This window comes from Choloepus didactylus, chromosome 24 (genome assembly GCF_015220235.1).
Source record: "Choloepus didactylus isolate mChoDid1 chromosome 24, mChoDid1.pri, whole genome shotgun sequence".
NCBI lineage: Eukaryota > Metazoa > Chordata > Mammalia > Pilosa > Megalonychidae > Choloepus > Choloepus didactylus.
In genome coordinates this window covers 13,935,685-13,949,002 of record NC_051330.1, presented here as the reverse complement: position 1 = coordinate 13,949,002, position 13,318 = coordinate 13,935,685, and the positions used below count along the sequence as shown (strand labels likewise).

Genomic DNA, 13,318 nt, shown 5'->3' with positions numbered 1-13,318 from the left:
CTCCTAGGTTGATGAAAGAGCTGCATAGCTAGTTTTGCTTTGCATTTGCCCTGAACGCTTTTTTCATGTGACGTTTCTTCTATCTTTATTTTCAGGTGGAAATTGAGAAGCTGGATTACCATCATTACCTGCCTCTGTTTTTTGATGGGCTTTGTGAAATGACATTTCCCTATGAGTTTTTTGCTCGGCAAGGAATCCATGACATGCTGGAACACGGGGGGAACAAGATACTTCCTGTCATTCCACAGCTCATTATCCCAATAAAAAGTAAGTGAACAGGTGAAAACACATCACTTGGTTTATATGGTGCAGCTTTTTGACAACTTGCTAATTAAGTGATAAAGCACAACAGCCTGAGGATATATCCAGGTTTTGTGGGAATTTTTTTAAACTGACTTATGGAGCAAAGACATCCCAAACCTCCAAAAATATCTAATCATCTATATTGCCCTATGGCTTAGCCACATAAATAAATTAAATTGCAGGCGGGGAGGGGGGGGGAGTTGCACTAATTTAAAATGCTTCATAGTAATGATGCAAACATTAACATTAAACTGTACATTCAGAAAAAGAGCAAGTATGTGTCTTCATATGTAAAAACTGCTACTAACTTCCAAGTTCTTTTTAAATGGCATCCCTAATTTTTAAGTTACAATATAAACACAATTATCTGTCATAACCTTCAGGTAATAGGATGCAACATTTTAAGGGGAAAAAAACCCCATCTGGAATGGAGAAAAGGTTAATGTTTTCAAATACTTGAAATTATTCATCTTTGACAGTTACCCCAGCATTGGCTTCATCGTTTTATCTGTAAAATGAGGTTATGCTTCCTTTCAATGGTGAAATTATTCAGGCCTCAGTCTCTTTGGATTTAGTTGTCTGAAAGCAACTAAAAACCATTTCTGAGAGTTCCCTTTGAGACTGACTCACACGGGCTAGAGAACAAGCCCCTTTGTTGGTTTTGGGCCAGTCTCCTTGTCTTGCTGTCAGATACTTATGCCTCTTGCTCACTTGGTGTTCCGGTTTGCTAGTGCTGCCATTTTGCAGAACACCAGAAATGGATTGGCTTTCATAAAGGGGGTTTATTTGGTAACAAACGTTACAGTCTGAAGGCCATGAAAATGTCCAAACAAAGGCGTCAACAGTAGGGTGCCTTCACTGAAGAACACCAATGGCATCTGGAAAACCTCTGTTAGCTGGGAAGGCACATGGCTGGCGTCTGCTTGCTCCCAGGTTGCGTTTCAAAATGGCCTTCTCCCAGGGTGTTTCTCTCTAGGCCTCTGGGGGTATTCTCTTAGTTTCTCCCAGGCAAACTCTGGAGTAGCAAAAGTCTACTTTCAAAGGCCGTCTCCAAAATGTCTCTCTTGGCTGCAGCTAACATCAGGGGTCCTCAACTCCAAGCACGTCTAAGCATCAGTATCAGCAAGCATCTGGGCCCGTGTGGCTCTCTTTTAAAGTACTCCAGTGATTAAATAAAGACCCATGTTGAATGGGCAGTGCCACACCTCCATGGAACTAATCTAATCAAAGGTATTACCCACAGTTGGGTGGGTCACATCTCCATGGAAACAATCTAATCCAAAGATTCCAACCTAATCAACACTATAACATCTGTCCCCACAAGATTGCATCAAAGAACATGGTGTTTTGAGGGACGTAATAATCCAAACCAGCACACCTGGCATCCCCTGGTAGAGACTCAGAGAGAGGACAGCCCCTCCTCAAGTTCAGATGGTCAGGCCTGGCTCCCCTCACCCCTCACCTCTTCAGGATTAGAGAGTCCACCACCACATTTCCCAGATTCCGGTTGCAGCAGACATTGCCTCCTTCCCTTCTCACATGTTGCTGCCATTTAGAAGCAGAGGCTCAGGACCTCTGGGAACTCCACATACATGGCCGAAGAAACCACACCCCTTTCCCCAGCTACAACCGACTGCCCCTTGGCTTCAGAGAGGTGAGACAGCTCCTGCTTCCCCCAGTCCAGGTTCTGCCTCACTTTCTACCCTAGAGAGAACCCCTTCCAGGATGAATGAAGGGTGACAGTCTAGTCTTCCAGGACCTCAGGGACTCGCTACCCTCACTTTCCATGGCACCCTGGTGACAGCCGGTTTGACCAAAACAAGAACAACACTGGGTCATTTCCCACCATCAGGACAATTTGATCTTATCCATGGTCACCTTTTCAGTGATTCGAATAAAATTGTGCCATCAGAATTCTAGATTTTCAGCAGCCCTGCAATTACTGCAGAAATTGAATCAAAACTTACTCCAATGTCCTTGAGATCTCTGAGATATCCGTATCTGACCACTCCACATTTCCACCAAGGTGTAGAAAATGCAACCAAGCAGAAGGATGTTGCTGCCTGATGTGGAAAGTAATATGGAGAGAAAAATTACTCTTTAAGAGGGACCTTGTTAAAAAGCCGTTTTCCTTTCCCCTCATGCATCAGCCAAGTGAAGGGCTGATCTTTAAAGGCCTTCAGAAAGGATCTATAGGATCAAGCAATATGGCAACCTTTCTCAAATGTGATTTATCCTAACAGTTCACAAGTTTTTGAATATGTCAAATTCCAGTTGAAATTCTGCGTTTCCAAAAGATGATATGCAAGTTTTATTGATAAACAAAACAAGGCCCAGAACATTCTCTCCAGGAACAATCTGAGGGTATATTATCCTTTTTCTCCTGTGCTCATCAGTAAAGCAGCATTACTCGGAAATCTGTTCTTTTCTTTAATACAAGCAGCTCGTGTCAGGCCCACTGCCTTCTCAGCATGCTCTGCCTTATATCCCCCTTCAAGACGTGAAAGAGCAGCAAGAGAATTGCTAAGTAACATTTTGATTACACTGTTTACAATTAAAACATACCAAGTTAGAGTACTGCAGGCCCAGGTGATCTGACTTTCAATTAGTTTGATCTGTATTTTGAAGATACTTGCATGAGTTAAGAGGGAGGTGATGTGTGATTATAAAGGACAAAATTTATAGTATGCACATACTAGAGGTCATTTCTGATGAGTGAAAACATTATTAAGGACTCAGTAAACCAGATTTGTCAAGGGAAATTAATTATATATGAATTTGCTAATTTAAGGTTCTGGAAACACTGAAAATTTATCATGGTAAATATCCTTGCTTGCCTTACTGGGTTTTTACTAATATATACTGATCTAACTCTATCTCTGATTATTTCTTCTCAATCTGTTTATGTCACTAAAAGTCAAACTTTTCACAGGAAGTTATACTGATTAACTATGCAAGATCATGAACAGTTCCAGTACAGTGTGAAAAACATTCCATGCATAAACTAAATCTTTCAGGTGGAATTCTGCATTGAGGCTAATTGATCTAGAAGCACGCTGATACACATAACTGGCATAATGTATAACACCTGTGTGTGCCTTATTTTCAATCCATACCATTAGGATAGCTTTGATCCCATCCAGTGGCAAAAATTAGCCTCACCATCACCAGCTAACAGTTCTTGAACAGCTTTCCCTAAATTCTAGTATCTATGAAGGTGAAGCAAAATACATAAGCTCACTCGAAGTCAGAAAACTGGGATTAGCTGCCAATCTATTTCTAGATTCTGGGATTGAGTTCATCTAATTATAAGGCTATGAGTATTGAATGAGAAGTGGATGCATTTAGTGGCTCTAGAGTTTCTAACAAGAAGAAAAGCAAGAAAATCCATTTCTTTCTCCTACTGATCCTTGGTTCAAGACCCCAAGTTCTTTAATAACCAAAACAATGAGCATCTAATATCTTGTTTCATTTATATTGCTTTCCCACTCTCTTTTTCTCTCTTTTTCTGATTTCTACCTTGTTGGGTTTTTCTGAGTCAGAAATTTCAAGAAAATGCCAGTGTAAAGGACTTGGACTTGGCGATGGAACATTGATTGCTGAGAGCAACAGCTAAACATTGCAGGCAAGGATGAGATAAAAGGAGCCTACTTAATATTCTACAGTGGGAACAGTAGCGTTTCGTTTAGTCCATCTGATTGGAGACCACCCAGTTAGGAGAAGACAAATCCATCCCAATGCAGCAGAGCCTCCAGAAGTTTTGCACATTAAACTCAGAGGAGGATTCAAATAGTGGGCAAGAGGACAGAGAAATTCCAAGAGAACCCACCAATTCTATGTTTGGGAATGACTCTCCTCATTAAAAGCAAGACCAATGAAATCACACAGCCATCCAGGGCAACTGACAAAATTGCTACACAGGGAATGGAAATATTGAGCAATCCAAGGAAAAGAATACCTCAACAGCATTTAGTATAGGAACGAGAAGAAACATAGAAGTTGGTTTGGTATCCTCAGGATTCAGAAAGATAATGATCTAAATGAAAGAAGAAGCAGAAATCCATGAGACCAGACTCAAACGAAAATAAGCCAGAGCTAATTGAAATAAGCAAAACTAAAAGCGCCATAATGGAGCTCCAGTCTCTGTGGAGGAATGGAGAGTAATTAACTGCATGACATCAAATTATAAATGTGGATCGTGACCTTAAGAATCAAGAAGCTCTCTCAGAAAACACAAAAATAAGATGAGAAAAAACATGAGCTAAATCGGTGTTCCCAAGAGGAAAATTCAGAACAGGAATAGACAGGCTTATAGCAGAGATGATTAAAAGACATGGTAGTAAGATTTTAAAAATTCCCCATTTTGTAATTCTTTAATAATGTACTCACTTTTCTGTTCTCTTATTTCTCTATCTGTAATTCCTTCTAGTAATAAATTGTACCTCATAGGTTAATTCTCTAGTTTCTTTATCCATGTGCTCGTATTTCCAACTGTTTCTTATTTCTACTTCCTGGGAAATGTTTCTTGACTTTATCTTCCAAAAATTTGGTTAAATATTTTATTTTAGTTATCATAACTTTTCCTTACTCTTATTGTTCCTTTTTAATAGCATTCTGTTCTCTTTTTTGAATACAATTTGGTCATTCTCTTATTGCTCTGTGAATATTTATAGTTTTGTAACACTTTTTGTTTGCTTTTGCCTTTTGGTATCCTTCCTTCACTCCTTCTGCAAAAATGAATTTCCTCTTTTTTTGACTTTTTAAGACTTTTGTTATCGTGCATATAGAGCAACAGTATAATACACTGGTCAAGAGCATGAAATCAGACTGCCAATTTCAAATCCTGCTCCACCATTTAGCAGCCGTATGACCTGAGGAAAGTTACTTTACTCTCTGTGACACCATTGCCTCATCTGTAAAATCGGGATAATATTGCACATTTATATTTTATTGTTAGCTAGTGGTTACCATATTTTATATTGTGTATTGTTTTCTAAAAGGCCTTACCTTATTTCTGTTTTATTTAATTTTATGATTTATATATTTTTTATTTTGATGCATTCAATTTATGTTTTCCTCAAGCTTTTTGTTTGTTTTATTTTTATTATTTCTTGAATTAAGTGGTTCTTACATTTGTTTTCATTGTCCCTCATTTGATAATCATAGCATGTAAAGCTATGACTTTACTTCTTTGTACAGCTTTGGATTCATTCCATTCATTTTAATATATATGTTTCTCTCCTTGTCAGTATGTTATACATATCTTGTTTTTGTAGTTTGTTTATTCTTTGATCATAGGTAATACATTAAAATTTCCATATATTTAGCAGTTTTTTTTAATTGTTATTTTGTTTTGTTTTGTTTTGCTTTGCTTTGCTTTGCTTTGCTTTATGACAAGGAAATGTGGCCCTCCCTTTAACTTTTTTTTTTAATTTACTGAGGTTTTCTTTAGGTCACAATAGTGCTCAACTACTGTGATCATTCCATGGATGCTAAAAGGAAAGTTCATCCTCTAAATTATATAGATTTTAACATGTATTTATTTTATCAAATTTGTTGATAATATTATTCAAATACTTTTTATATTATTTTCTTTTTCACAATGTATTAGGTCAAAGACTGTGAAAATTATTTTAACATTTCCCACTACATTAGCAAATAAACAACCACATATAATATGTCTTGAAAGTTTTCATTTGGCTAAGTGCTTCTGTGAATTCATATCACTCAATCCTCACAACAACACAATGAGGCAGATACTGTAATTCCTATCTCACTGGTGACAAAACTGAGAGATATAACATTTAAGAAGCATGTCCATTTCATCAGCTACTAAATGGTACATCCAGGATTTAACCACAGTTGTGCTTCCCAAACTTCTGTTCTTTAGCAAAACTCAATACATCTACCACTGCAAATCACAATATATTTTAAGCACACATAGAATATTTACAAAAATTAACCATATATTGAGCCATAAAGCAAGTCTTAAAAAATATCAAAGGATATCAAGTCACACAAAGCATGTCATAAAACCAAAAGGCAATGAATGCTGGAAATCAGTTTTTAAGCAGGAACTAAAATATTCCAAACATTCCCATATGTTTGGAATATAATATTTATATGTCTAAATAACCCATGGGTCAAATGAGAAAAAAAATAATGTGATTAGGAAATATCTGGACTGCATGATAATGAAAATATCACATAAAAATTATATGATGTGTTAAACCATTTTGAGAAGAAAATATATGGCCTTAAATGTAGTTTTAGAAAAGAAAAGGGAAGAAAGTAGTAAGTTAAGAATCCATCTCAATGTCTATTTGGTACAGGATCTAAATTTTCTGAATGGTACAACTCTACAGTCTGTTTGTTCCAACACCACAGTTGCATGGAACTATGAATAGGAAGTGAGATACAGTAGGTTAGTATAGGCTGGAGTGAAATAGTGACACATCCCAGAGTAATTTGGGCAGAGAATAAAAAATATATTTACAGCCCCCACCTCCAGCCCCGAGGATCTGGGGGAAGGTGTGGAAGGGTTGGACTTCCTCACCTGGACTGGTGTTGATGTTGTCACAAACATTGGGACTGGCAGTTTGATGTGCTGAGCCCTTGATCATGTGACTTGCCCTTATGAAGCTTGTTACTGCAAAGGAGAGGCTAAACTTGCATATAATTGTGCCTAGGAGTTTCCCCCTGAGTACCTCTTTGTTGCTCCGATGTGGCCCTCTCTCTCTCTAACTGAGCCACCTAGACAGGTGAACTCGCTGCCCTCCCCCCTACGTGGGACCCGACTCCCAGGGTTGTAAATCTCCCTGGCAATGCAGCACATGACTCCCAGGGATGAATCTGGACCCAGCATCTTGAGACTGAGTATCTTCTTGTCCAAAAGGGAGATGCAAAATGAGACAAAACAGTTTCAGTGGCTGAGAGATTTCAAATGGAGTCGAGAGGTCACTCTGGTGGACATTCTTATGCACTATATAGATAACATCTCTTAGGTTTTAATGTTTTGGAATAGCTAGAAGTAAATACCTGAAACTACCAAACTCCAACCTAGCAGTCTAGACTCCTGAAGATGATTATATAATAATGTAGATTACAAGGGGTGACAGTGTAATTGTGAAGACCTTGTGGATCACACCCCCTTTATCTAGTGTATGGATGAGTAGAAAAATGGGGATAAAAACTAAAGGACAAATGGGGTGGGATGGGGGGGATGATTTGGGTGTTCTTTTTTCACTTTCATTTTTTATTCTTGTTCTGGTTCTTTCTGATGTAAGGGAAATATTCAGAGATAGATTGTGGTGATGAACGCATAACTGTGATCATACTGTGGACAACTGATTGTATACCATGGATGATTGTATGGTGTGTGAATGTATTTCAATAAAACTGAATTAAAAAAAAAAAAAAAGAAAACAAAAAGAATCCATCTCAATAAATGACAGAAATTACTGCAAAAGAAAGCCAAAAGAAGAATAAAATAATAGGATAAAATCAGAATATAGTAGAAACAGGAAATAACCATGCTACTGAGATTATCAACAAACCAAACATTGGTTTGTTCTTTGAAATGACTAATAAAACTGATAAACACTTGGAAAGACATAAATAAAAAATGAGAGAAGGTACAAATAACCAGGAGTGAAAAAGGGAATGTCAAACAAATCCTACAGACATCAAAAATACCATGATGAACAACTTTATCCCCAACACTTTGAAATTTAGATGAAATGGTCAAATTTTGAGAAAATATAAAAATGTAACTTACAAAAATGGACATAAAAGATGTAGAATGAGTTAAAATACAAACAGTAATATAAAAATTAAATAATTAAAATCTCTCACATAAAGATAACTCAAGGCTTGTATAGCTTCTCTGGTTAGTTGTGCGCAACACTTAGAGAAAAAATAATTCTAATCTTGCACAAATTTTCTCAAACAATAAAAACAGAAGATACACACTCCAATTCATTTTGAGGCTAGCATAAACCTGACACCAAAACCGAATGAGGACATTATAAGAAAGGAAACTTCCAAGACAATGTCACTCATAAAAACAGATTTTTTAAAAATGTGCAAACAATATTACTAGCAAACTGAATCTAACAACAGATAAAAAGAAATAATATCACACGATGATTGATTTCTGCTAGTATATATAAATATAGTTGTTTTTTGTTTGTTGGCCTTGTATCTTGAAACCTTGCTAAACTCACTTATACCTTAGGATTTACAATATAAACATTCTGTTTGCCTATAGGGCCAATTTTACTGCTCCATTTCTAATCTGTATGCCTTTATTTCTGTTTCTTCTTTTAATACAATGGTTAGCTTCTATAGCACAATGTCAAATAGAAGTATTAAAAACAGACATCGTTCTCTTGTACCCACTCTTTCAGAGAAGGCATTCAATAATTTACCATTAAGTATGATACTAGCTTTTGCTAGATAGTTTTAATTAAATTGAAGAAGTTCCCTTCTATTCTAAGTTTGTTGAGTGTTTTAATCGTGAGTGGGTATTAAATTTTGTTAAAAGCATTTTCTGCATCTATTGTGATCCAGTTATGTTTTTTTTCCTCTATTATATTAATATGGTAGATTCTACTGGTTGATTTTCAAATGATAAAACAACTTTACATTTTTGGGGGGATCAACTCCAGTTGGTCATGGTGCATTATCCATTTCGTATAGTGCTGCATCCAGCTTACTAAAAATTTTGTCAAGGATTCATGAATCTAGGCTCATGAAGAATTTTGTGTAACTTTCTTTATAGGTAATATCTTCTTCAGGCTTTGTTATTAAGATTATGCTGGCTTCATAACAAATAATTTGGAAGCATTCCTTCCTCAATTTTCAGAAAAAGTTTGCATAAGACTGATGTGTTTTCTTCTTTAAATGTATTATAGAATGCACCAGTGAAATCCTCTGGGCCTAGAATATGATTTTTGTAGGGAGGTTTATGATAACAAGTTCAATTCATTTCATAGAAACAAGGTTATTCATATTTTCTATTCTATTTTATATCAATTTTTAATCTAAGTGTCTATTTTTTGCCATAGAGTTGAACATAACTATTCCTTTAACCTTTTTGATTTCTGTAATATATTTAGTTATATCTTATCATTTATTCCTGATATGGATAATTTATTTTTTCTCTTTTTTTCATTGATCATTTATCAGTCAGCACATTTTTAATCATTTTATTAATCGTCTCAGATTTGGATTTGTTAATTTTTTCTATTGTTTGTGTTTCATTGTTCTCTTTATTATTTCTTTCCTTCTACTTATTTTAGTCTTAATTTCCTTTTAGTCCCTTAATTTGGAAATTAAAATAATTGATTTTAGGCATTTCATACTTTCTGTTAATCATGTAAAACTATGCATTTCCCTTTAAGTAATGCTTTGATTGCATTCCACAAATTTTGATACATTGTATTCTCATTATTATTTAATTACAAAATAATTTTTTAATTTCTCTTTTATTTCTTCTTTAACCCATCTGTTATTTAGTGTGTGTTATTTAATTTCCAAGCACTTGGTGATGTTCCAGATATCTTACTGTTCTTGTTTTCTAATTTAATTACATTTTGGCCAAAGAACACATTTGTTAGTATTTGAGCATTTTGAAATTTATTTAGACTTATTTTATGATCCAGTATATGGTTTATCTTGCTAAATATTCCATGTGCACTTGAAAAGAATGGGTGTTCTGCAATTATGTTTAATGTTTTATAAATGTCCATTAGGTCAAGGCAGTTGATGATATTGTTCATATCCTCTGTAGGTTTACTGATTTTTTTGTACTTGTTGTATCAGTTGCTGAGAGAAGTACATTCACATCTCCAATTGCTATTGTAGCTGTGTCAGTTTCTCCCTATCTTTTGGTCAGGTTTTGTTCGTTTGTGTTGAAGTTCTGTTATTAGAGTTAAACATATTTATACTTTTTCGTGTTCCTAATCTACTGGCATTTTCTTTATGACATTCTGTATGACATTAATGTGGTAACTCTGGCTTTCTTATGCTTATTTGTAAGATATGCTTTTTTTTCTCATCTTTTTACATTCAGCCTATTTATATCTTAGATTTTAAAATGAATCTCTTGTTAACAGCATATAGCCAAGTCTTGATTGTGTATTGCATTTAATTTCTCTATTGGCTTTTTAATTATACATCTTGGAATTATTTTTCATTGGGACTACCTCATCTTGTGCAATAGTTGTCAAGTATATTACATCTACTTTCATTATAAACTTACAATCCTGCATTGTAAATTTTGCTTAAGTGGTCTTGGATCTCTTAAACAAATTAAGAAATTAAGAAAACAATGTATACACACACATATGCCCTTTTAAAGAAATTAAGATATTATTTTCTGGTGCTTTTTATTCCTTCCTGTAGATCTTAGTTACCAGTTACCATCTGGCATACTTCACTTCAGCTGGAAGAATTTCTTTCTGTATGTATTTATCTCTGCACTTCATGTGTCTTTTTTCTTGGAAGGTTTTCTCTTCAACTTTGAATTTAAGTGATGTGACTATGTTGTGCCTAAGTGTGGTTTTCTTTGTATTTAAAGAACTTGGGATTTATTAAGCTTCTCATATCTGTGAGTTTGTTTTTCATTAAATATAGGAGGTTTTCAGCCATTATTTCTTCAAATATTTTTCTGCTTCTTTCTCTCCATGATTCCAATTACACATATACTGGACCTTCTTAATATTGTACTACATGTCTCCAAGATTCTGTTCATTTTTCATTAATCTCTTCTCTCACTGGTTGGATAAATTATATTGCTCTCCAAGTTGGCTGACTCCTTCTCCTGGTATCTCCATATTGCTGTTAATTCCATACAGTGAAATTTTCATTTAAGTTATTTTATTTTTCAGCAATAATTTTTCATTTGTTTCATTTTATAGCTTCTGTTTCTCTGCTGAGAGCCCCCACATTTTTGTTGATTATAAGTACAGGTTTCTTTAAGTCCTTTAACATGTTTATAATAACTGCTTTAAGGCCCTTATACATTAATTGCAACATCTAGCTCATCCTTATGTTTGCTTCTATGGACTCCTTTTTCTCATGCATGTGAGTCCATTTTTCTGCTTCTTTACATGTGGAATGACTTTATTGTATATTGAACATTATGAATAAAGTTTTAGAGACTTTTGATTCTGTTATAGTCCTCTTAAGAATGTCAGTTTAATTCTGGCAGACAGTTAACCTCTTAGTCACAAACTTCAAACTTTGTCTACACTCTAGTGGACGGCAGCTGGAATTTCAACTCAGTTCTTTCATCTTCCAGTTGCCATTCAACTGGGATCTCCCTCATAAATATGTAATTCTTGGAAGTCAGTTAAGGCAGAGTTCACTTGGAGATTTTTTAGTTTGTCCCCTCTATAGCCTCTCCTTCCAAGATCCTCCCACCTAATTTTTTACCTGTTCTGCCAGCCCAGAACTCTCTCCTGTGACAACTCAAGCCAGAAAGTCTTCTAATTTCTTCTTCCCAAGCCACAGATTGGTTAAAGATTTAAACTCACAATTCTCACCAGGTGCATTTTCCATCTTTCAAGGGCACACTTCTCTCCAGGTAAAAATATTTAAACACACAAATCTCACCAGGAACATTTTCCATCTTTCAAGGGCACACTCCTCTCCAGTTTCTGCTTACTTTCAATTCTTTAGCATGACTTTCAAGGCTTCCCACTAGTTACTGGCTGCAAACTGTTTTTTAAACTTTATTTCTAATTATTTTCCTTCGAGCACCCTGTACTCTAAACAAACTGGCTGTGTTTTAGAAGTTGCCTTACACTTTTCTAATTCTGTACCTACATTTCTATCAGAAATGCCCGTTGTTATATCATCAAATATCTAGACAGTAAGTGATCTTCAAATCTCAGCTCCAATATGCATTGCTCTGTAGAACCTCTCCTGATTATCCTCCTCCTTCCCTACCTTCAACTCCAAAATATAATGCTAGAAAGTAATATATTCCCAAGCATCTAATGTTCTGACTACCATCCAGGAGATGCATCAAAATATTTGGAAATTTAATTTAATAAAGCACATAGCTGCTATCCATCCTGAATTTTGTGTAAGTACCGTAATCAAAAGTGTGAAGTGGCCATTTGGGTCTGCCACTGTACTATATTATTGTATAAAAACTGTCTTGTAAGAATCTCTAATATTAAGCATATAAATGGTATAATGCTTTCCATTTATTGGGGGAATTATTTAAATCGTGAGAGTAAGTTATTGCCTATTCATCTAAATTCTCTTGTGTGATTTCTCTTGTTTACAAGCAGCAGCATACATTTCTGAGATGGCTTACTAGAGGGCAAGGTGACCCTGGCTGCTAAAGAATTAAGGAAATATTACTGATCTGCAAATAGATGGGACATATGCAATGGCCTCATTAGTAGAGCTCTAATGAGTTGAGGTCATAAGCTATAAAGGGCAAATATGCACAGACACAGCTGAGAAAAGTTGAATAATAACATTTTTGAAAACAAAATATTCTTGTTAAAGAACACTCAGCAGAAAAAAATATACCAAGTAAGGAGAAAAATATGAGAGTGCCTTTCACAATACGAAAATTGATTTCAGAATTCTATTTAATTTGAAAGGAACAAGTACTATTGAATTGCATTATCCTTTATTCATGGCCTATTAACTTTACTTATATATCTTGAAACTCCCCAAGTAAATTATTTTTTAAGTGTTTTGAAAATATGGAAAAGAGGTATATTGCTTAGGAATATTTTGGTCACAAGACACAAAAAGAAAACTGATTCAAATAGTCTTAAACAGTAACTTGATCTTAATAACTCACGTTACTAAAAAATCCAGAGATGGGTCTAATTTCAGGCATCACCAGAATAGGTGACTGCACATTGTCCCTTTTTTTATTCTGTTATATGCAAGGCCATCTTAAAGCTGGCTCCCTTCTAGACCTCAGGTTCCCTGAGTAGGTCCCCGGGACTTCATGCTTACATACGTATTCACATCTGTAGGA

At 35.3% G+C, this 13,318-nt stretch overlaps 1 protein-coding gene across 2 annotated transcripts in view; it reads left to right on the top strand.

The window, feature by feature from the left end:
* Window positions 1–13,318, top strand: part of PACRG (parkin coregulated) — a 604,662-nt gene that overhangs the window by 346,945 nt on the left and 244,399 nt on the right. For both annotated transcript variants that reach the window (XM_037817597.1, XM_037817598.1), the window contains exon 3: window positions 96–267. In XM_037817597.1, the coding sequence (XP_037673525.1) occupies window positions 96–267 (172 nt within the window). The remainder of the gene's footprint in view (window positions 1–95; window positions 268–13,318) is intronic.